The 26466-nt window shown below is 37.7% G+C and overlaps 1 protein-coding gene across 1 annotated transcript; it reads right to left on the reverse strand.

Annotated features, from left to right (window-relative positions):
* Positions 1-2933: 2933 nt before the first annotated feature.
* Positions 2934-24122, reverse strand: SLC25A46 (solute carrier family 25 member 46). Its single transcript, XM_062212292.1, has 8 exons — positions 23741-24122; positions 20065-20107; positions 18699-18756; positions 16437-16514; positions 14091-14191; positions 9116-9172; positions 7513-7570; positions 2934-3679 (listed from the first exon to the last, which is right to left on the reverse strand). The coding sequence occupies exons 1-8, from the start codon at positions 24030-24032 to the stop codon at positions 3101-3103; spliced, it is 1266 nt and encodes a 421-aa protein (XP_062068276.1). The 5' UTR covers positions 24033-24122; the 3' UTR covers positions 2934-3100.
* Between the last annotated feature and the right edge of the window lie 2344 nt (positions 24123-26466).

A 26466-nucleotide genomic window follows, 5' to 3' on the forward strand; every position in this document is an offset into this window, starting at 1 on the left:
AACTACTTTAAAGAGAAGAAAGAGAAGGCAGAAATGCCAACGTTAATTACCACTCAAATGCTAGTGCAATGTGAATTGCTACTGAGGGATTTCACTTGCCTAAAGATTTGAAAAGAATTCAAAACTGGCTATGTTTCGAAGAGCTGGCAGAGTAGTCTTTTCTGTTCTATCGGGGAGCAACCAGAGGGCAAACATTCTCTATCTTGGTTGACAGAACAACTAGCATTTTTTTCCCTGAAATTTTGTCAACAGACATATGAATACTTACATATGAATATTGAAGCATTTGTATCCAATCAGTTAAGCGAATGATTTTTGCAACTATAACAAAGTCAGTGGTGAAGAGTTGTGAGTAGGCAGGCAAATCTGTTAAAGTAAGCAAGTCTCCTCATCTCTCCAGTTTTGTTTCTAAGTAAACCAGCTAAGGTGTACATGCCCTGACCCAACACAATTTCTAGGTTAGCTATTTTACTATTTCATACTTATAACATCTAGTGCTGAGAGTTTGGTATTTGAATAAATAACTTTAATAACCTAGGGATTTCTTTTAAGGGTCTATGGAACAAAATTGAGAAAGGCAACTCAGCATAGTTTATATATACATATTTAGTAAAACAACTAATAAATTTATTTAACATAATAGGTTAATATTTATCAGTTTTTAGTTCAATTACTCTCAGTCTATTTGACCCAAATTAAGAAGCCCTATCATGTAAGGCAAGCATATCAAAAGCTCCATGGCCTAACTCTGGTTTATTTAAGAAATTTATTGGGCCTGTGGAACTTAATAGAATCTTATCCTTAACACTATTATTCATACTGAATTAAAAAAATACTATATTGAACTACTGTTACCTTAAGAAATGTAGCCAATAGATATTAGATATTGGCACCCCCATATGTAAAAAATAATAGCAACTTTAAAAGGGAGATGGTGGTTATTTTACTTACTCTTGTAAAATCATTGAAATAATCTGGCTAGCTAAAACTTGAATGCTTGACTAATCAATATTTTACTTACCACTTTTCAATATTAGCTTTAATGTTAATTTTTACATTATCCAAAAAGATAGAAAATAAGACAAGCCTGAATAGTACATGGTTCAGCCTACTGGAATGATTCCATATTGAAACAAATTTATCTAACTGTATGTCCATGCTAACTTCTAATAATCTTGAAATATGAAATTTTTAGCCAGATTAAAGAATCTATAGATTTTCATTAGTAAACACTTGATTCCATTCAGATTATATTCTAGAAATTTCCTAAACCTTGAAATTTTCTGGCTTACTCTTGTCTGAAACCACCTTGATTATAATAAAAGTGAAAATTTTCCAGAAAGATGAATATATTACATACACATAAAATCATTTAGCAGTTGAGAAGAAATCAATTTAAAAACCATAATCTAAAATAAGTTAACTATAAAATACTAAACATGATCAATGTTTGATTATATTTTCCCCCTTTAGTGGGGCTAAAATTAAAAAATGGAAACCTTATGTTGTTTCAGTAACTAAAATTCATATACACAAACTCAAGACAGTAGAGAGAATTGTTATTTTATGTTTCATACTTTTTGAGTATTTTTTTTGTTCCAACATGATTAATATCAAAATGTAACCATTTATGTGACATTTAACAAGTAAACTAAATTTTGGTTTGTATACATTCTAGGTTGGATAACATTTGTGCAAAGTCTCAGTGCTTCAGACAGGTAAACAGTTTATATTAAAACTGTGATATTCAAATAAAGAAATGACATTTTAAAATGTTTAATGACAGCCCAAACACATATTATTTTACTATAAAAAAGAGTCTAACTCTTCAAATTAAAATTGAATTGAAAGAATTTTTTTAAACTACACAGATGAAAAAAAATTGTTTTTCCTTATTTGTTGAAATATACTTTTTGCTCCTCATCCAGAAAACACAAGGACAAATTTCCCTTAAGGTTTGCATTTTTTCTTTAGTATTCATCCAACCAAATTTAAAAGGTGTTAAGGATAACTTCCTTTTTCCCTTTATTAGAATCTAGAGGTGAACAAAACTTTAAGCAAAACCTGAAAGAAAACAAAAAGTGAAGCCATTATTTAATAATGACTCTACAGTAGAAAAGGCACAATTTGCAGGTGAATTTTAATTTCGTTCTTCTAAGACAAGTCATTCAGAAATGAAAGGCAAGTGAGGTTCCAAGTACACAATTTGAAAATGTGAAAACAGTAACAGTTGTCATGATTATATTTCCTCTTATGATTGGCTCTAAAAATAGCTTGACAATTCACTTAAATAGCTGAGCAAACCAATCTGTATAAATTTATGTCAAATTTTAAGCTGCCGGCATGGAAACACTGAGTTTGGAGATGGACAGGTGTGCTATTTTTGACTTAAATTCTGGGGGCACCTTGGCTTTTGATGTTTTATTCTGATGTTCAAGCAGAAAGCATATAATTTCATTTTATGCAATAAGCTGACCTAAGAATACAGAATTTGTAAGAATGAAGGAAATTCCAAGTTATATGTTAGTGTGTAAATGGCTTTATATAATACACGTATAATGGCCATGAAAATATTTATAAATGCAATTTAAAACCTTTGCCTCCTGCTTACAGATTGCCAAATCTAATACTCTTTTTCAATGATGACATGATTGATTTTCTTAAAGGTAAAAACTGATATTACAGGCTGTATTAAAGAGATTCAATGTCAATCTAGAAGGTAAAATAAACATGTAGCAAATATGAAGGTCAGAAAGATTACACTCTGAAATTTTTTTACATTGATGATAAATTTTTGCTTCTGCCCTGTATAATTATTTCAGCATGAGTGCTACAATAGCTAAAATTTAAATTACACATGTGTTATTTTTATTTAGCTTCCAAATCTTCAATAGGTTTGATCCAAAAGGAAAAAAAATACATATCCCTTTGGAAAAAAAAAAAAAAAAAAAAAAGAGGAGTCAACATAATCTGAATGGGTTTTGTCTGCTCGGTTCACTTCCCACTCCATTTTCCCCCCAGTCTTTCATTTTAGCCCTCATCATTTCATAGTAAATTGTCCAGGTACACCTTCTGGACTAGCCAGTGATGAAACATAATCTCAAACACTATTCTGAAGAAGTGTAGAGTAAATAATTTTGGTAATCTGTAAGACAGCTGCATGCAGTGTATACTGTATTATAACAGCACCAAACCCTTTATAAAAACCAAGCACTCCTTCCTCCTGCCTTATCGTATTGATGCAGTCTCTCATTCCCTCATACTGCGTATTAATTGGAAGTACTTCATAGCCCAGGTCTGTATTGTCAATTATTGTGCGTGTTCCTTGAATGTGAAGGCGGTGCAAAACTGTTTCCAGTGGGTAAAGTATAACGTCAGAGCAAAGACTGGCAGCAAAGTTAGCAATAAGTTCTGGAAAATAAGCATCCAACATATTCTGCACAGGGCTAGTGTTCTCAACTAAGTGGCTATTATAAGTCTTTCTCTTTAGAATCAGGAGAACAAACTTCTGAACAATTGAGCTGATGATGTAATGAAGAACGCCATGCAGCACCGTGGGGAAGACCAAGGAAAGAAGCGGAAGAAGTCGTTTGCTATGAGGCACTCCCAAGCCTATCACTCTTCCAATTCCTTCTTTAATACATTCCAAAATGCCAGTATTATCTCGAATTATTTCACTCTGAAATAAAAATTATGAAATAAGTAAATATTAACATTTGCTATTTTGCCACAAAAAAACAGAACTCTTTCTTGGTGTCTTTTAAATCCTAATCTATTGACAACAAAGAGAAAACAAGAATGGTTTGCAGGAAGCAACTGTCATCTACACAGTGGATTATTTTTCAAATAAAATACAGTGAGGTTGCGAACTATTCTTATAGGGGTTCGGAGCCTGGGGAGGAGTTAAGGAGGCAGACACAGCTGGTTTCCCCAATCTGAAGAAACTCCTTTAGAACTCATTTGTAAAAGCACACACCACAGGATGCCTCACATGGGTTTAAATCCCGCCTCTATTATCTGTTACATTCCAACTGGCAAGTTACCTAACTTCTCCTAAGTGTCAGTTTACATCCTATACACATGGAAATTAGCGCCATCTAACTTTTATGCAGAGTCACATTAAATGAAAAAAGAGAAAGGGAAAGGAAGGGAAAGAAAAAGGCCAGGCACCCAGTACATACAGTACAATAAATGTTGGTCTTATCATCTGAAATGTCTCCTTTTTTTTTTTTTTTCTTTTACAATTTGAGGAATACAAAGAAGTGGGTTGTAGAGACTGCAGAGGTACACTTAGGCAGGACAAAAGGTCACATAAAAGTTCACTTGGCTGCAGCAAAGACTTCAGAAGAATCAAAGCAAAGTTAAAAAGGTAGCAAAAGCCACGTCAAGCTTTACAGACCACTCTTAGAACTTTGGCTTCTAGTTAGATGCTTGGTCTTTAGCAGAAGATGGGTATGATACAACTCATATTTTAAAATAACACTGGCTATTGTGCAAAGAACAACAAAGGGAGAAGATGAGAAACCAGATAAAAAGTTACTGCCATCACCTAAGAAAGACATGGTAGTAGCTCAGACGTGGGCAGCAATGGAAGTAAAGCCTAAAATAACAGTCAACAGGATTTACTGGTGGATTGTATTTGGGATGTGAAAGATTACTGTGATAAAGTGAGTTAATGATTTAGTTCACATGGACACCAGAGTTAAAATGATTCTTATCATTAAATGCACTCTCCCAGGATAATGAGTGTAGAATAAAACAGAAAGTGGGTCAAGGAATGAGCCTTAAAGTATAAAGGATTATGATGCTTAAGGGAGTAGAAACCTAAGAAGAAGATTTTAGAAAAGCAGAAAAAGAGTAAAAAAAGAGTATCAGAAGTAGGAACTTGGAGCAGGAAGCAAAAGGGATGGATACTGAGTTAACACATAGACATATACACAGAGAGACACATACACACACACAAAACCCTATCACACAAGAGGTGCACTCACATAAATCATTCATTTAATTTTCATAAGTCAGTTATTAGAATATTATATCCATTTTACAGGTAAAAAATTATGATTTATAAGCATTAAGAATTTTTCTAAAGTCACAGATCTAAGTGGAGAAATGTGATTCCAATATGAGTGTTTCTCAAGCCAAAACTTGTTTTCCTCAAGTATTTCGCTAGTTATTTTTCCTTAAATAATTATGCTTTTGTTATTTTTTCCATTATCTTTAAAATGATAACTGTAAACTCTAAAGCAACACACAAAGTGAACAGTATTTATTACATAATACTGAATGCAAGGGGAAAGTATATCTGTATTACAAGAGGTTAACTCAATTAACTGAAGCTAGTTCTAACCAAAACAAAGATCAACAATGGGGCCAGAAAAGAAAATCAGTTGGAAAGAGTAATTAGAAGAAAGGCTTAGCCAGTGGGGGTTTTTATAAAAAAAGGTACTTACACATACTGAAAAACTGATGTTGGAGGCAGAAGACAGCTTTATCAGTGGTTGGATGTTGTGCAAAAGTAAAGTTAAAATTATCATCATACTACAGTTTTAACTCATCTGTACCATTTCAACTAGACTTGCTGAATAAAGGGGCATTGGTGATCAAGGGAATGACATTTAAATTGTCAATGAACTTGAAGCGCCACCATGCGGTTAAAAATAGTAAAACAAGAAAACAATTTAAATTGCTACTGAGAATTTTTTTTTCATTTCAGTATTTTAATAACAAATTGTGCTACTGGGAACTGCTTTACTTTTTTTTTTTTTTTTTTTTTTTTGACAGGCAGAGTGGACAGTGAGAGAGAGAGACAGAGAGAAAGGTCTTCCTTTGCCGTTGGTTCACCCTCCAATGGCCGCCGCGGCTGGCACGCTGCGGCCGGCGCACCGCGCTGATCCGATGGCAGGAGCCAGGTGCTTATCCTGGTCTCCCATGGAGTGCAGGGCCCAAGCACTTGGGCCATCCTCCACTGCACTCCCTGGCCACAGCAGAGAGCTGGCCTGGAAGAGGGGCAACCGGAATAGAATCCAGCGCCCCAACCGGGACTAGAACCTGGTGTGCCGGCGCCGCAAGGCGGAGGATTAGCCTAGTGAGCCGTGGCGCCAGCCGGGAACTGCTTTCAATTTGTAGTTTGGTCATTCCTCCCTTTGCATGACTCCTGCTTCCATGAATTCAACAACAGATGGAAAATAATTGTCAGAAAAAAACTAATGAACATGTACAGATTTTCATCTTAATTATTCCCCCAGACAATTCACTGTAACAACACTTCTTCCAGTGTTTACATAGGAAGATGTTTGCAGTTTATATGCAAATACTATGTCATTTTAAATAAGGACTTTGAGCCTTCACAAATTTGGTATCCACGGCAGGACCCCAGAACCAATCCTCTACCAACAGATGCTGACTGCACATACCACAGGGAGAGTGTAAATGCTCTTTAAAAGGCATATTTTAAAAGAATGCTAATAAATTACCTGTGGGAATCACTGGCTTGAAGTCTGGATGACTATGCATGTTTATATTCAGATAAAGATTTGTTAATTTACTGTCTTATAATCCATAAACACTTCAGTTGCACACAAGGGCCTGCCTTAAAATGTTAGGAGATTTCTTTGTATTGAGAGCAAGGCACAGTTTGGATTCTGAGATATTTGAATGAAGAATATCACTGCCTATAATTTTTAATTATAAAAATAACTAAAGAGGGGCCAGTGGTGAGGTATAGTAGGCTAAGCCTACACTTGCGGCACCAGCATCCCATATGGGTGCCAATTCTAGTCCTGGTTGTTCCTCTTCTGATCCAGCTCTCTGCTATGGCCTGGGAAAGCAGAAGATGGCCCAAGTGCTTGGGCCCCTGCACCCACATGAGAGACCCAGAAGAAGCTTCCGGCTTCTGGCTTTTGATCGACTCAAGTCATTGCTGCCATTTGGGGAGAGAATCAGTGGATGGAAAACCTTTCTCTCTGTCCCTCTCTCTATCTGTAACTCTACTTCTCAAATAAATAAGTAAAATCTTAAAAAATAATAATAATAATAATTAAGGGGCCAGCATTGTGGCGCAATGTGCTGGCTTGAGTCTCCACTGCCCTAACTTCCAAGTCAGGCCTTGAAATGTGTCTTGGGAAAGCAGCAGAAGATGGCCCAAGTCCCAGGGCCCCTACACCTAGGTGGGAGACCTGGAGGCAGCTCCTGGATCCTGACTTTGGTCTGGCCCAGCCCTGGCAGTTGAGGCTCTTTGGGGAATTAACCAGTGGATGGAAGATCTCTCTCTCTCTTTCTCCATAACTTTACTTTTCAAATAAAACAAATCTTAAAAAAAAATTTAAAATAAAAGTGTGACTTAAATGCAATGGAAATAATGTACATCAGTAGTGTGATATATTTGTGGTATCTGCAACATAAATATTTTAAAAGGATATTATCAAGCATTTTTGCTAGAAAGACATATAAAATATACTGAATATTCCAGAAGATATTTTAACTAAAAAAAGATAATAAAAAGCAGCTCACCTGTACTGTTTCAATTAGACTTGCTGAATAAAAAGGCATTGCTATTATATAAGTTAGGCTGTAGAAAATAAAACAGATTTATCAAACAATATGCTTATATTCTAATTTTTAATATCTGCTTTAATATTTCAATATATTCAAGTTAATATTATCTTAAGGTTTTCAACTATGAGGGGTCTTTAAAAAGTTCAGAGAAAATATGTCTTATGAAAAATTATGCATGGATTTCAAAACCATTTTGCATCAAAACAAACATTTTAATTTTATTTTTCCCTCATATTAATACTTAAAGATAATAACTTCAAAGACCTGTAACACAGAATGCTTTATTCCACAAAGATTAAAAAAAATTCAATAGTAATACAGGGGCATCCTGCAAAGTAAAGATTTTATTTTAAGCCAGTAAAATAGAGGCTCATTTATGATTCACTGTGAACACTTACCTGTAGATAGCTAATGCAATCTATAAACCTGATACTTAAAATTTAGGATGAGGGACCTCTTCCAAAGTTTGCCTTTTTAGTATCATTCAAACAAGTCCACTTTTCTGCTATTAGTCTTTTAGTGTTATCTATTCCGTTTTTTACCATCCAGCATAGCTAAACCAGCCTTCAATGTTGAGTAAAGTCCCCCTTTTAATTTTTTAACTGAAAACTGAGACTATACAAGTTTGCAAAGTTGTTTCCTATCACAGATATTTGGACAGTAACATTACAACCTTGCAAGTGTTCAAAATGGGATTATTTAAAGTAAAACGGAACTTGCCTAACCCTCATGGATCAAGTCCTGGTAAGTAGTGATTTTCAAGGTGAATGGAACATCACTGAGTAATCATGAACTGGAATGTATAATAGAAGGAATCAACATGATAGAGGATTTCCAACTGACAATCATAAAAAAAAACCTTAAAAAATTGAAGAGTAAAATCAATGTCAATAAGTTTTTGAGTTTTCTCATCCCCATATAAATAAATTTGCTTTGTTTATTACTAAAAATAAAGATCTAATATCTCTGATACAAAATGCTTAGACCAGAAGTGCTTTGAAATTTTTGCATATATATAATGAAATATTTCAGCTATAGTACCTAAGTTTAAAAACATGAAATTCATTCAAGGCCATATACTTCATACACAGAGCTCAGCAGCACTTTAATACAATATTTTTGGTGTATGTATTCACTGCCATGAATCCCAGGGTCACCTACTGAATTTTCTACCCGTGGGATCATGTTGATACTCAAAAGGTTTCAGATCTTGGAGCATTTCCAATTTTCAAATTAGACATTCTCAACCTGTCATATAAATAATTTTCTTGGAGATTTGGGTCAGATGAATGAAAGATCTGTTCTAACTTCCTAAGAATGTAAGAAAAATTTGAGATATCATTCTAGCTGATCAAAGTAGTAGGATTTATTTTAAAGAACAATATGTATGTCAACATCTTATCCCTATGCTCTGTGTCACTTTTCCTTTGAAGTTCTTCTTGCACAAATACTTCACTGTCCTGATTTCCTTCACTGTATTGATTTAATAAGATTTTTCAGTTTTAACATGATAAAAATTAATGGAAATTTTCAATAAAAGTACCATTTTGATACTTACGATTTCAATAGAAGGTGTTCTCCTATTTGTTTAGGACTCCATTTGTGTGAAACCTCCCTAAAACATAAAAAAGAAACTTAAATAAAACAAGGACCATATTACTTAAATTATCTTGTTTTAGCCTATTTTTTTCAAAAAGGTAACCAGATTCTAAAATTGTTTTAATTTGTAGGAGAAATACAGTCTTTAACTTTCATATGATCCTTCTAGAAAAAAAAAAAAAAACTTTCCTCAACACAACCCAAACTCATCTACCCATTCTCTCTCTTTATATTATATTCTCTTAACAGAAAATACTCTACCTTTATCCAGGTCTTCCCACTTACCTCTGAATACATTCTTCAAATAGTTTCTACCCCATTTTCCTATGAAAACAACTCTTGACAAGGTCCCCACAACCCCCATGTCACTAAGTCCAACAGGCCAACTTTAACTGTGGACCTCACTTGACATTTCAGCAACAATCAGATGCCAGTGGTCCTCTCTGCTCTCACAACTCCAGCTCCTGTTTTTTCAGGCTTTTACTTCCTTTCTGGGCCCTACTCCCACTCCTTCAAAGGATCTTTCTCAACACTCAATCACCTGTTGCTGAAGGTACTAAAGGCTCAGGCCACCACCTTCCATATCTCACTCAATCACCTTTTGCTGAAGGTACTAAAGGCTCAGGCCACCACCTTCCTTATCTCATATGGGATACTACTTCCACAGGCCCTCTCATCCAAGACTACAGCTTCAAATCACCCAAATTTATTTACCTTCAGTTAAAGTTCCATTTCTATATGCCAACTGCATGTCATCTGTCTACTGACAAGTCTACTGGGATATGATAAAGAACCTGAAAATGAACTGAATTTGTACAAAGTAAAACTTAGAATCTTTCTTTACTGTTTATTCTCTTAGTGTTCCTTACTTAAAAGCTGTTATCCAAAAGGAAATCTATTGAATTTGAGGAATATTTCATTGTGCTCAGAATAGCATGTGTTTAAAGTAAGTGGATTCAGAGCAATCATGGGAGAAAACTCCAAGATGTCTACATTGTTACAAGCACAAATGTGAGAGGAGTCAAAGCAACAACCAAAGGGGTTTTGTGAGGGATTGAACCACACAGTAGTCTCAGTTACAGGAGCTCCTACTTTAAGTCAATGAAAGGAGAAAAAACACATACAAATAAAGGGCACTTTGAGGTAGAACAATATATGGTCTAACTCACTCCAAAAGGGGCTAGGTTAGAGAAAGGATTCGGACAAGGCTGGCAGTAGCTAACAAGAGGTCAAAGACGATGGTCCTGCCATACACATTTTCTTTCAAGATTTATTTACTTATTTTGAAAGTCAGAGTTATAGAGAGAGAGATGGATCTTCCGTCCATTGGTTCACTCCCCAGACGGTTGCAACAGCCAGCACAAGCCAGGCTGAAGCCAGGAGCCAGGAGCTTCATCTGGGTTTCCCATGTGAGTGGCAGGGGCCCAGATACTTGGGCCATCTTGTGCTGCCTTTCCTAGGTCATTAGCAGAGAGCTGGATCAGAAGTGGGGCAGCTAGGACTCAGACTGGCACCCAAATGTGTTGCTGGTGTCACAGGTAACAGCTTTCCTTGCTATGCCACAATGCTGGCCCCACACATTTTCTTAAAAAATAACCACCATAACTTTGGTGAGTTAATGGGCTAATAGAGATTTGCTATTTTTTTTTTTTCTGTGATGTGATCATAATAAACATAAAAACTAAATACTGGCAAACCATACTGTTCTATCTAGAGCTCATTAAGAAAGCCCCATCTAGGAGACTTCAGAACTCATCTCCCTCATCTGGGAGCTTCAAGAATTGCTGAATTGCTGCTTTGATATCTTGCTTACCACTGGTCTGCTTCAGCCCAAGAAAGGCCACTCCTGCCCCAAATGAAAGAATAATTTTTAAAAAGTTTACCTCAGCAAATGGCTTCCTCTGACATCCAGTCAGTTACACAAGCCATGATCCTAGAAGTCATCACTGACGTCACCTTATCTTTCTTACCATTCTAATCCATCACTATATTTCACCAATTTACTTAATTCTCTTTTCAAAACTGTCCACTTACCTTCACCTCAAAAGATACTACACTGGTGCTAGCTACCATCATTTCTCACCTTCAATACAATGGACTTAAGATGTCTCACTTTACCCACTTTGGTACTCCTGCAATCTTTACATCTACAGCTACAATGACCCCTTGAAAACATAAATCTGATGTGATGTCACTAGGCTTGCCTAAAACTCAGTATCTTTCAAGTGGCCTACAAGGCTTGCATAATCTGGCTCCAATCTATTTCTGCAACATTTATCTCACATCTCTCTCTATTTTGCCTCCTGACTCCACCAAATGAGCCCTCAGTTTTACCTGAATCCCCATGCTCCCCATCTCCACAGCACTTCCACACAAACTGGTCTGTGCTTCCTGTTCACCACTCACATCTCAGCTTGAGAGTCAGGTTACTAAGGACACTGTTCCCAACCCTTAAATATTCTCACAGAACTGTATCCTTTTCCCTCAGAGAACAAATTTCAATTGTTAATTACTTATTAGAGGGATTATTTTACTTGACAGATGTCCTTACACTAGATATGAAGTTTACGGTAACAGGTATCTTCTGTTTTTTTCCCTTATTGTAATTCTGATTTCTAGCATAGGACCCAGCAGAGTTGGTACTCAGAAAATGTTAGCTAAGTAATAAATGGCTAAGAGAAAATACACACTCAAACAAGTGACAGGTCTGTATGTCTACTGAGTTAAAAAGATAGATGACAAAATTTTTAGAATTTTACACTTTTCCATTAGCAATTCTTTCTCCCTTTTTTTTTTTTTTAAAAAAAAAGGAAAGATTTATTTATTTGAAAGGCAGAGCTACAGAGAGGCAGAGGCAGAAAGAGAGGGAGGTCTTCCATCCACTGGCTTACTCCCCAGATGGCCACAATGGCCGGAGCCGGAACAATCCCAAGTCAGGAGCCAGGAGCCTCTTCCAGGTCTCCCACGCAGGTGCAGGGGCCCAAGGACTTGGGCCATCTTCAACTGCTCTCCCAGGCCACAGCAGAGAGCTGGATCGGAAGTGGAGCAGCCAGGACTTGAATTGGCACCCATATGGGATGCTGGCACTGCAGGTGGCAGTTTCACCTGCCAGGGCACAGAGCCAGCCCCTCTCCCTCGTTTTTACTGGAAATTAGTGCTACTCCTTCATATCCACCAAGTAATTTTGTGTCTGGGTCTGGTGCTGTGGTGTAGTGGGTAAAGCCACCTCCTGCAGTGCTGGTATCCCATATGGGCACCAGTTTGAGTACTGGCTACTCCACTTCCAATCCAGCTCTCTGCTATGGTCTGGGAAAGCAGTGGAAGATGGTCCAAGTCTTTGGGCTCCTTCACCAGCATGGGAGATCCAGAAGAAGCTCCAGGCTCCTGGCTTCAGGCCAGCCCAGCTTTGGCTGTTGTGACCATTTGGGGAATAAACTAGCGGATGGAAGACCCATCTCTCTCTCTCTCCTCTCTCTCTCTGCCTTTACCTCTCTGTACCTCTCTGCCTTTCAAATAAATAAATAAATCTTTAAAAAAAAGAAAATCTCATATCCTTTTTACACAAAATAAACCCAGAAACAAATTTCCCTAATTTCCCCACCCCTCCTTCCAAGGGTATCTGCAACTCTAAGTTTCCATTTTTACAAAGATTTATTTTATTTATTTGAATGGCAGAGTTACAAAGAGAGAGATCTTCCATCCGCTGGTTCAACTCCCCAGATGGCTGCGATGGACAGGGTTGGGGCCAAAGGCAGGAGCCTAGAACTCAATCTGGGTCTCCCACATGGGCAGCAGAAGTCCAACTACAAGATCATCTTCTGCTGCTTTTCCAGGTACAATAGCAGGGAGCCAGATAGGAAGTAGAGGAGCTGGGACTTGAACAGTGCTTACATGGATTTCCAGAGGTGTCCCAACCTGCTATGCCATAACACCGGCCCCTAAGTTCTTGAGTTTTGTATCTAGGACACTATAGGCCTACACCTTGGTGCTATTTTAATTGTTTTGAAGGCATCTCTTAACTATCCTCCTCAACTTTCCCAACACACACACAGCACACATATGTGCACACACAAGCTTCCCAGGATTGACTATTGGCACACTTCATGCCATCTAGTCTACAATTTTTCCTTAGGCAATTTCATTCACTCAAATGATTCAACTGCTACTTCTATGCCACAACACTTGAAGCTATACCTCTGCTTCAAATCTGACCCCTGGTTCCAACCACCTATGAGGTATGTTCCCCTAGATGTCTTGCAAGAATCCCAAACTTTACTGAAAGTTAAATTCCTTATCTTCTTCTTCACGCCAACATCCTCTTCATGAATTCTCCAACCTTGTTAACATTTTCAAGTACAGAAACCTCAGTCATTGCTAACAACTCACTGTCCAATACCTCCATTCCCAATCTAATAGCAATTATCATTCATATTTCAGAAATGTTATCTAGTTCATTCTTTTCTGTTCTGTTTCAGTTAAAAAACTTCTCTGTCTGGCTTACACTATTATAGTAGCTCCACATTAGTATGTCTATAACAGTCTTTTTTGTACTGACATGAGTATATCTTTAATCAAAACACCCATATATTAGGAAAAGAAAAGAAACCTTAGATTCCCAACCCCACAGAGCATACGGCCTTACAAAGGCACAATAATGTTTTAATCTAGCACTTCAGTTTCTTTGTCAGCCTTCCACTTCATACACGCCAAATATAACAAGCATCAGATACTTCTTTCTGTTCCCTAAACTGTCCAACTAAGCACTTTCTTTATCACATACTAATTCAGTAAGATATAAATCACAAGTAATTTATTCTTTGTTTCTTCTTTCAACCACTTCAGACAAGCTTCTAGATTCAGGGTATCTTTAGAAACTACCATATTTTACTAGAATTGAATATATAACCAATACTGATAAAAAGCCTATAAGATACCTTGGCAAGGGTGTGAATTCACTAATTATGCCTTCTGCTCCAAGTGTGACTCCTTGGACAATAAATGTACTTCCCATTCCTTTCCACAGGGCTCTTGGTCCCTAAATGAACAAAATTTATTGTTATTTTTATTAATTCCCAAACATGAAATAAAGGTCTTAATAAAACCTGATACTAAACATCTACTGAGATTTTCAAATAATCTGTCATTCTAACAGAAATCTAAGTAGTGAAGCACAAATTAATTTCACTGTTTTAATGTTAGGTGGCTTATGTTTAGGCAAAAAATGAACACTCCAATACCTCTGATATAATACATCTAAGTAATTTGTTAAAAATCCTCAATATTTACTAGTCCCACCCTTTATTTATTTATTTTATTTATTGACAAGCAGAGTTAGATAGTGAGAGAGAGAGAGAGACAGAGAGAAAGGTCTTCCTTTGCCATTGGTTCACCCTCTAAATGGCCGCTACAGCCGGCGTGCTGCGCCGATCCAAAGCCAGGAGCCAGGTGCTTCCTCCTGGTCTCCCGTGCAGGTGCAGGGCCCAAGCACTTGGGCCATCCTCCACTGCCTTCCCGGGCCATAGTAGAGAGCTGGACTAGAAGAGGAGCAACCGGGACTAGAACTTTGGGGTACCAGTGCTGCAGGTGCAGGATTAGCCAAGTGAGCCGCGGCGCCGGCCAACTAGTCCTGCCCTTTGAATTATCCACAGGTATCTCAATATTTACTTATCTCCAACTTAACTCATCACAACTACTCATACCATCCCAATTGTTTCTTTCTCTGCTATATTTCCTATCTTCCTAGATAGCAGCTTCATCTTCCCACAGTGCAAATCATACATCGCATTAATAAACAACATATAACATAGTACACTTAAAAAGAAGCAATGGTAAATCAGTTAAGAAGTTTGTCTCCTTTTCACCCCAGGTTCCAGAAGCAATTTTTCATTTATCTTGCAGAGACCACCCATGTTTACACAAGCATATCTCCATGAGTACGTACAAATATAGATGTGTCATTATTTTGCTCATTTTTAACAGTCGTACTATCTTGAACCACAAAACATATCAGAGATCATGCTGTATCAATACATCCAGAGCTGCCTTTTTGTTTTTAAAAGTTACATGGCATTTTTCCCACATAAATACACTATAATTATTTTACTTGTATCCTACTGATAGATACTTATCATTTCCAATCTCATTATATTTAATGCTACAATGATATCCTTATACACACATTTACATATGTACACATATATGTGGGCTAAGAAAAAAATTAGTATGTCAATAACATGTATATTTTAAATTTTAATAGATACTGTCAAAGAACTCAAGATAATGGTGGTCACTGCTAAACCATCTTAAATGGTACTCTTTTAGCTTTTAATATCAAGTGTGTAGCTCCTAAAAGACCCTTTATGATCTAGATCCTGCTTACATCTTTAGTACTTTTCCATCTTTCTCTTACTCATCAAACTCTGCTACCAGCTCCCACTATTGTACTGCATTAAGGCCATCCCAAACATGTACTCCATCCTTCTCTTCTGTCTTTGAACTTCTAAAATCTTTTCTCTACCCTTATAATTAAGAGGTGGCCTTCTTTTCAGTAAGTATAAAACTTGGTGTCTCTCCCAAAGATTTTCCTAGTCATAGTCTAGTCATAAATCTCACTTATTTATTTTTATTTAAGAGAAAGAGAGAGAAAATCCATTTGCTGGTTCATGTCTCAAATGCCCACAAAAGCCAGAACTGGGCCAGGCTGAAGCTGGGAGATAGGAAAATCTAAGTTTCTTACACAGGTGACAGGGACCCCATTACATGAGCCATGACCACTGACTCCCAGGGTATGCATTGGCAGAAACCTGGATCAGGAGCCAGAGTTGGATATTGAAACCAGGCTCTCTAGTGTAGGATTTGGGCACCTTAACCAGTGTCTTGACCAACTATGTTAAATGCCTGCTCCCTCAATCCCAGTTTGGAGTTGATACCTCTCTTTTGTACACTGGTGGTATTTTATATTTTTAACATTGCATTTATCTTACTACACCACAATCTTCTGCATAAGTTTTAATATCCATAACTAAACTACAAATCCCTTGATATCAAGCCATTATTTTACCTGGTACTAGGTTTTAGAGCCTAGCACAGCTTTTTGCAGTTTTTGCTGAATTAATTAAGTGAAATTTTGAAAAATCCAAAAATATATTACCATGCTATTTAAGTTTTACTATAAAAGATATTTGTACTAATCAAAATGAAAGGAACCATTCTTACAATATTTACCAAGCCCAAATGACCCTTGTTATATGCTTTAATAAAATTAACAGACTAATTTTCACCTGAGTTTTGTTGAAGCTGTACATAATATTGATGACTGTAAATGGAGTGAGATGATAATGCCGAGCATGATAATTAACCTGTAAAACAATTACATAATTTTTAATTTTTATTGCTTTGTCAAGAAATAACAAGGCCATGAAAAATATAAACCAGAATTGTATTCTAAACAAAATGTCAATTCTAAAGTCAATATAATTACATGTAAGCAAAATTACTGTTGAAAGTGCTTTAAATAACCAATTAAATACAGTAAATACATTATATAAATACAATCTGAAGATCAATGTGCAATATACATAAAAATATAGACTACATAATAAAGAGTTATTTTATATTTATATTTCTTTAAATATTAGAATTACACCCCCTAACTAACATTCCTTTTAGGCAAGCATTTCTCAATGCTTAAGTTGCAACCAATTGGTAAATTATGAATCAGTTAAAAGTGTCAATACAACTTTATATTGGACCTCAGTGCAATATTATCACAATGTAAAAAATATGTCTAAAATACTGTTCAGGGACACACATGCTGTCTATGCTATAAAGTGGTTGTTTCTCTAAGCATACCTATTTACCAAAGCTAAGCATCAGCAGATTAATTTGTAATAATGTATACTGCTTTGAATTCTAACAGCAAAAAATGCAGGAAAAATTACACTGCAAATAAACTAAGTTACATTTTATCAGCATTTGCCACATGTGGTCCAGTCACCCTGGAGGGTCTCATTATATGTTCAGGGGATCAACAAGTTCAAAGTTATCTTCTTAAAGATGCTAAGGCATCGTTCGCCTGTGTTGACATTTTCACTAATGACCCATACACAATGGTGGGTAAAACTGCTAGCTCTTTAGCATGAACACTGTATTTTTGTATTCAATTGTATTCTTCACCCCACTTACTCACAGGAAGGAGAAGGCAACCTTCATATTCTTGATGAAGCAGTAAAAAATCTTGTGTATTGCATAAAACAGCAAGATGACTGTCATGAGGAAAACCACTTGAATGATGGAACTGCAAGCTAAACTAACCACTTTTTTTCATGAACATCATTTTTGCTTGATGTGCCTATGGTTATATACTTGGGACTGGGATTGTGATTTAAAACAAAAAAACCCAACAATATTTGTGGTCAATGATAATTCTGAGTTTGCAAGTGAAAATCAGAATTTTAAATAATCTGTATCCACCATCTAGAGCTTCTAATACCTAGACTTTTCCTCTGAGATCAGTGGTGCTTTTATAAAATGTTTTGTTTTTCATTCCAAATCCAATGTCATTTTTATTTAAGAAAACAACTTTATTTAAGTGTAACAGATGCATGAAATCATGTTTAAGGTATACAACTTGATTCATTTTGAACTAATATGCTCACTGTGAAATCATGACCACAATAAAGATAATTATTTCCATTGCTCTCAAAGGTTTTTTACATCTTTTTTTTCCTTTATAAATTTTATTTAAGTTTTACAAGTTTCATGTATTTCATATATAGAGATTTAGGAACACAGAGATACTTTCCCCCCCTACCATCTATCCTGAAAGATAATTTTTTGGTATTATATAATCAAACATCTAAAATTCAGAAGACCTATGTAACAGAAAAGCAACATGTTTTGGTAAAAAATAACCATTCAAAAACATTTATAACTAGATCTTTTAATGCAAAAAAGTACTAAACTTCATTAATATAGTTTCAGGTTTCACACTGCAAATATCTTTATAAACTACTATTTAATGTATTTTGGTGTAATTTCAAAGCAGAATACCCCAAATTATCTGAAAAGGATACTACTACATATTTTTTTTTGCTACATATATGTAACAAGGCTAGACTTTTCCTTTATTTCTTCTAAAAACCACATTCCAAGAGACTGACTTCAGAGTAGATAAGAGAATCTCGCTATCTCCTATTATGCCAGACATTAGACATTTGTAAAAATATAAAACAGCTATTTTTCATGAAAATGTTATTTATGTTCATTATCTAATAGACAGGATAGACATATTACATTTTTTCTAAACTTCTAAAATAGCAAATATCAACAGATATGACTCACATAAACCAAAGTTCTTTGAAATTCTAAATAATTTAAGACTTTAAAGAGGGCTTGAAACCAAAAACATTAAGAACCTATTAAGATTTTGAAACATTTCACATGAAATAATGGTTACATGCTTTCATGTCATTTATCTGAGTTTTGCAATTTAGATCAGGGTTAACATCATTGTTTCAAAAGGTCACAGAAATTACATTTACCTGACATTGACGGCGTAGGACAATGCAAGGATGGGCCAGCACATTTTCTGTAAAAAGACTACATAAAAATGATTTATGCAGATATGTGTTTACTTACAGGCAAATTTTACCTGTAACACATGTACATATGAAATTACATATGTAGACATGAAATTCTTCTTGCCTGAATAATTATGAATTACTTTACATTCTCCATTCAAAAAAACTAGCTTCTTTTAAATATCCCAATATATTTGCAAATGATTCCACCATTAACAAAATGAATATGAAGAGTGAAAACCAGATTAGCAAATTACTGAGGGAAACAATACACAATAGTAATATCTGTAGAACAAACATACCACATCAATTAAGTTGCATCATCAACACCATTTACTTTCTAATTCTTTCAGAAAATGTTCTATGAACAAAATTCTCATCTGAAAAGCCACCTGTTTCTCATGAACCTCATTCTAAAGATTTTTATTTAACCTGACACTTAATAAGTTATAGAATTAATAATGACTGTTAACTGACTACTATTTTATCTATCAAATATTTCTTCTGAAAATATTTCCCACAGAAGAATTAGAGCTGTGGGCTTAAGCTTTAACAATGACATATAAGTATACATTTACCTACATACGCTTACATATATAAATATCTTATATCAAAAGAACACTTTAAATATAGTGAAGCTAAAAAAATTAACTGGAAGAATAGAAAACACAGATTTTATTGGTATTTACATTAACATGTTTAGGTTTCATGCAAATTAGGGGGTTTTTAGGTTAAACTATTTAAAATGATTAAGATCAGTAAGTCTTGTGCAATTCCAATGTTTTTAAAAATGGTATTCACTAAAGACCACAATAATCAAGACTGATGACTTTTCTTAACCAAAATGATCATAGAAAAAAACATGTGGTACTAAGTAACCAAATGCTGATTAGGAGCAAAATCTAGACTCTATGCTGCTAAATACCTTGTTAGCATTTCAATGCTTAGAAATCTTAATTTTTGTAATTATATTCATATATAATATAAATATACATTCATATACAATATATATAATATATATTCATAAAAATTTATTTTGATGGAAAGGAAATAAGACTACATTTGATGCTATTCTTTGGGTGATTCATAAAAGTTGTTACAATATCCATTACAAAATTACTTAGTGCTTGTAAACTGAATAACTCTTACTGGGAAAAATACCAAGTTATAGATTTAAATAATGATCCTTTTTTTCCTGTGAAATATTATTCAATACTTAATCTGCTGCTCCAAAGAAACAACTAAAGAAAGTAATACTAACCACCAGTATTCAAAATTAAAGGAAAACTCTAAATAAAAACTTTTTAAAATTTAGATACATCATTACCTTGCAAGTCCAATACCAAATCCAGCAAATCTATTCAATTGTTCTGAAATGAAAGGAATAAGATTACTCATAACCAATATTTAGGTTTACTATAAAATTTTTCTTTTAGTAACATGCTGTTCATTTAAACCTGCAAGTCAAATTCCCATAAGCACCAGGGAGGTAATCTGAATGAGTGCAGGACTCTCTGGGACTATGGCAAGGTGCAAGGTACAGTTTTTAAAGGTGCAGCAGATCTTTAGTTCCAATTCACTGCTGCCACACGGGACTGTGGGCCCAGGGTTTCTAACCTGTGATTGTTTTCCAAAAAATACTTATTTTTATATAAAATCTTCCTACACTTAGAAATGGGCAACTATTTCAGAGTTAAACATTGCATAGGCCAAATCAAACAAGTATGCAAGGATGATCAATTTTCAACTTCTGACCTCAATCAACTATAATTTTTTTCTGGAGGCTGGCATTTTGGTATAGTGGGTTAAACTGTCGCCTGCAACGTCAGCATCCTATGTAGCGCTTGTTCATGTTCTAGCTGCTCTACTTCTTTTTTTAAAGATTTTATTTATTTTATTTGAGAGTTAGAGTTACAGACAGTGAGAGGAAGAGACAGAGAGTGAGGTCTTCCATCCGCTGGTTCACTCCCCAAATGGTCACAACAGCCAGAGCTGTGCTGATTGGAAGTCAGGAGCCAGGAACTTCTTCTGGGTCTCCCATGTGCGTGCAGGGGCCCAAAGACTTGAGCCATCTTCTACTGCTTTCCCAGGCCATAGCAGAGAGCCGGACTGAAAGAGGAGCTACCGGAACTAGAACCAGTGCCCATAAGGAGTGCCAGCATTGCAGGCAGAGGATTAACCTACTGTGCCACAGCACCAGCCCCTGCTCTACTTCTGATCTAGCTCCTAGCTGATGGCCTGGGAAAGCAACAGAAGATGGCCCAACTGCTTGGGTCCCAACATGGAAGACCTGAAGGAGGCTCCTGGCTTCAGCCTTGCCCAGTTCTGGTCACTGTGACCATTTGGGGAGTGAGCCAGGTGATGAAAGATCCCTCTCTCCCTCCCTGTAACTTTGCCTCTCAAATAAATTAATAAAATCTAGGGATGTGGTACAGTAGGTTAATCCTCTGCCTGCGGCGCCCGAGTGCCAATTCTAGTGCCGGCTGCTCCTCTTCCAATCCAGCTTTCTGCTATGGCTTGGGAAAACTGTGGAAGATGGCCCAAGTGATTGGGTGCCTACACCAGCATGAGAGACCCAGAAGAAGCTCCTGGCTTCTGGCTCCTGGCGGGCCCACCTCAGGATATTGCGGCCATTTGGGGAGTGAACCAGTAGATCGAAGACCTTTCTCTCTGTCTCTCCCTCTCACTGTCTAACTCTACCTCTCAAATAAGTAAAATCTTTAAAATAAATAATAAGTAAATAGAATCTTAAAAAAATTTTCCCCAGTGAATGAACTTATTTTCCTCCCATACTGTAAAAACAAACGTTTCACTATTTTTGATGGAAAGCACCCCTAAATTAATTGATTTGTTGAATACCCAAGGTAACCAAAATGGATAAATGTAGTTTTCTTCTTCCTTACCTCCTCAAGTTTTAGCCATTGAGTAGCTGTCTAATTCAGTGTCTGATAGGTTGCAGCACAGATGTGTGCTACTACTAATAGCATTCCTGTGACTGGGAAAGTTCATAGCTAGAAAATTCCTGTGCTTACGTCAAATGAGAAAGCCTTTCTCCTTTACAAAAGAACCAGAATCATAATGAGGAAACATCACAATCTCAGGACACCAGGCAGTAAACTAAAAGCAATATCCACAATGAGCAAATCTCTGTGTCTCCTTGCCCATTGCTCTTCCAAAAGAAGCGATTGCCTCAATACAAAATAAAACCACGTGACCCCGTTCCTCAGGAAACAGCATGGTTTACCCTTGAAAAACGCACATGCAGATAGAAATCTTCTTTTGCCTCATAAAGATATTTTCTCTCTTCAGCTTTTACCGTTTTTGCTGTATACAGATGATTCCTAAGTATTAACAGAAAATGTCTTTGACATATTCTGGAAGGTGTTAGGAAGGTTTTTTATTGTTAACTGTGTAAGCCATGCGGGGGCTAATCTTGTTGCAGTTATGTCTGTCAGCCTTATAACGGCTGCAAATAAACCCCTGGTTTTGTGAAGGAACTCTTCATCACTGTAACCAGATAACAATAACTTACGAAAACATAAACTTGACTGCCTAAGAAGGTAGCTCGGTACTATCTATATGCATTTTGAATTACTTAGTTTCTAACTTATAAAACCATTCCAGTATTCTTTTGGGCCCAGAATGACACAGTGGTAAGGAAAAAGCTAATGGTACCAAGCTGGATAAGTCATTGATCTGCCTTCATATCCTCATTCGCTTACTAGATAGTCATTAAAGTCCATCACTCCCAGTTAATTCAGATCAAATAATGACTATTGTACTTGCAAGCAGAAACTGAGGAAATGAGTATAAAGCTGATGTCTCAGAATATATTTAATATGTAATGATAGAATTGCTCTATTACACTAACAATTCCAGAATGAGAAGAGGCCATTGTTATTTCAGTTTATACATAAAAAAGATGTATACAGATCATGCAGTGTGACAATTAAAACAGATCTGGAGCTGGCCTGGGACAGAGCCATTGCTTGTGACAATGGCATGCCACATCCAATGCCTTAGGTGGTCAGTGGCCTCCACTTCTAATCATGTCCTGCTAATGCACCTGGAAAGTCAGTGGCTGATGGCCTACGTTCTTGGGTCCCTGCCACTCATGTGGGAGACCAGATGGAATTCCTGGCTACTGGCTGCTGCAGACATATGAGGTGTGAACCAGCGATGGAAGATCTCGCTCTCTCCCTTTCTGTCAGTCTGACTTTGAAACACAAAAATTTTCCAAAAAAGAAAGCACAAGTCTGTTTGTTGACATTCTACAGAGAATAATTATGTCTCCAGCCCAAAGTTCTAACCTGAAACTGTATGGGTGTTTCTAACCCTTAAGAGGAGTTTTCATGACAGAAGAAGTAAAGCAATAGAAGGGAAAATTATTGGGAGGAAAACTTCTAGATTGGGATTTAAAAAAAACTACATGCAACTCCCACGACTAAAAAGGAAAATCAAGGATTCTCTTTAGCTTACTGTATGTCCCATACTTCGTGAAGCAGGCGCTACTCAATTTATTTAACACCCGTTAAAAAGCCTCCCATAACTTTTCCACACACCGTAAAGAGGAGGTAACGGCACACCGAGGTCAAGCTTATGAATACAAACCGGCCTATGCTGAACAGCTTCTCTTTGCACAGCACAAAGGTTCAAGTGACTACCTTCACTGAAGCAAGAAAACACAGCCGCCGACATGAATTGGGTAACAGTAAACAATCCGGTTTCCCTCTCTCCGGACTCAAGCTACAGAATGGGAGACGCCACGAGCCCCGAAGATCCTCACTCTGCACCCCACAGCTACAGCAGATGTCCCTCTTGGAGGCGATCCCGGAGAGGACGTGTGCGCGAGGGACACGCCTCAGGGACAGAGGACGAAAAGAGGGCAGAGGGTGTGGCGCGGGAAAGGCCGCGAAAGCCCTGGGGCCCGGCTTCCGGGGTCTGCAGGACCGGAACGCGGCTCCGCCACCCCACCCCGATCCCCAGGGTCCCCGCGCCCTCACCGCTGCTCTGCCCCTGCACGCCGCCGCCGCCGCCGCCGCCAGTGCCAGGAAAGGGCTCCTCCGCGGGGACCTCGTGCGGCGTGGAGGCGGAGGGCACGCCGAACGGCGGGCTCTTCTCGCCCCAGTGCAGGTTGCGGCTGCCTGGGATGTCTGGGGGAGTCGTCACCCAGTGGCCCAGCTCCGAGCCGGAGCTGAAAGACCTTGCAGGGAAAGCGCCGCCGAAGCCCTGCTCGTCCCGGGCCCCGCCCCGGTAGCCCAAGCCATCGAATCCATCCGGGCGCCGCGGATGCATGGCAGCGCGGGAGGATGAGGCGAGCCTACCCGGGGCCCGCCACTACCGGGCCACGGCGACCTAGGGTCGCACGGCCTCCCTTCCCGGGCCGCCGCCGCCGCCGCCGCCGCCGCCGCGTCCGGGGGACTCTGACAACCGGAAGTTACGTCGGAAACCCGGAAGGCGTGGGACCACGTGATCGCGGTCTCTTCCGGCGGCCGTTAGTGACAAGGTTGCTAAGGAGAAGTGGCCAGACCCTAAACTTTGTTTTTGTGAGGGAGAAGGTGAGAAGATGCTTGCGGGTTGATAAAACGCCGGCCCAAAGACGCCAGAACAGGCATTGGTGTAGGAGACGGTGCCTGGGTGGAGTCGTCAGATAAGCAGGCTTCTCCTAGGGAGCAGATAACGCACGGGTGGTGTGGCCGCACAGCTACGCCCGCTTCTGGGTCTCGTTTTCCACCAGGCCGGTGCCTTGGCGCCGCCGCTGGGGTACCAGCTCAGGTTGCCACCTGTTGGTGGCGTCTCATCTAGCTTTATCTCCCGCAGTCAGGGTTTTGGTTATCTCTGGAGATGTGGTCTCGCCAGTGGGCCCCAACGTACTGCGGAGCCCCGAGGAAATGTTTGGAAGGTTCTGGCGATCGGTGGGGAGGAAATAGCTCACGCTGGGCTGCGGTCCGCCCTCCGGGATTTAGGAATTAAGCGACAATAAAGAGATACTGTTCCTATTTTTCGGCTGCATCAAAATCAGCAATACTGTTAAAAATGGGGACCCCAAGTTGAACCATTGGGATTTGGCCGGGGCCCCTGCTACCTGTTTGCCTGTGCTCCATGGCTGTAGGGGCAGTGTCTCTCTCCAGGTCTCACCGAGGCCTCCATGGGTTCTTCTGTGTCCCTGCTTCCCACTGGACGCCCAGGATTCCGAGGGCTTTCAGCGAGAACCCTGACGCACCTTTGTCACCTGCCAGGCATGAACCTTTATTTAAAGTGATAACTTCGTTTTGAGAGAACTGACATTCTTAGACGTTCTTTTAAAGAAAGGAAAACGGTTTAAAGGTGTGTGTCTTTTTAATATAAAAGCAGTGACATCTCACAATTTCATGTCAGCATCAGTGGAGATAGGACGAATTATTAAAAGAACCAACTGAGTAGCTAGTTCAGGGGAGAAATAAAAAAGCAATAGATGCCTTCTCTGACAGCTTGCTGTCAAATTCCCCATGATATATTGTGTTTTTATTAAAAAAAAAACTGAAGAAGTGAAAGGTGAATATTTTTTATACAATACATTGGAAAACTTTCTAAGAGTGACACAAGGTCTAAAGGCATTTAGGGAATCGGGGACAGTCTATAATTTATATAAAATATAAATTTCTTCTCTCTGCCTCTCCTCTGTTTGTGTAACTCTTTCAAATAAATAAATCTTTTAAAAAATATAAATTTCTATATGTTAAATGAAAAAAGCCATAGTAATCATTATTGAAAGACAAAATGGAAAAAATGACTCTTTAATGTATAAAGAGCTCTTATCAATGAATAAAAGTAAATTAGTAGAAATATGAGCAAAATACATGAGGAGGCAATTCAAACACAAATGGATAATATATGAAAAATATAATCCTTTAGTAATTAAAATGATAAATATCAATTATCATCTATTAAAATGCCAATCTTTATAATGTGGGGATTGTCATGAGAAGAAAGTAGTTATCATTAATTTAACAAGTAATGTGAATGTAACACCTTTTAATGGAGACTATTTTGACTATATATTAAAAACCATAAAAGTGATCACATCTTTTAACTCCAGAATATTAGGAAATGTTGTTCCCCAGACATGTTTACAGCATGTGTGAGAATAATAAACACATGTGTATGGTCCATGATAGAAAAAATTGGCAGGGATCTGAATATCAAGAAATTATTAATAGGTGTTATTGTTTTCAAGTTAATTATTAAAGTAATATATCCATGCAATCCTTTAATAAAAATCTATCTTTGAATATATATCTTGTGCCAGGCACTGGGTTATGTTATGGAGACAGAGTAGTGAATTAACCACACAAAATCCCCACATTCTTAGGACTGACATTCTAGTTTAGCTAGACAAATAACAGACAAATATATTGTGTCAAATAATGAAGCAAACGTACAACACAATGACAGGTAATATCATTATTATGTTTAAATAAACAGAAATAGAGGCAGTCCTTTTAGGTCAGCTTTTTTAGAACAAGGTGTCTTCTCTGAAGAAGGGACTTTTGAACAGAGACCTGGAAGAAGTACAGAGTGAGCCATGTGCCAACATCTGAGAGAAAAGTTTTCCAGGCAGGCTAAGCATAAGCCCCTGATAACCAGCTAGGTAAGCCAGTGAGCAAGGGTAAAGTGGTAGGAACTAAGAGCTGAAAGAGGCCGAGAGCCTGATCTTATAGGGCCTTGTCAATGATGGACACAATATAGG

The sequence above is a fragment of the Lepus europaeus genome, chromosome 15 (assembly GCF_033115175.1).
Source record: "Lepus europaeus isolate LE1 chromosome 15, mLepTim1.pri, whole genome shotgun sequence".
In the NCBI taxonomy this organism is placed as follows: Eukaryota; Metazoa; Chordata; class Mammalia; order Lagomorpha; family Leporidae; genus Lepus; species Lepus europaeus.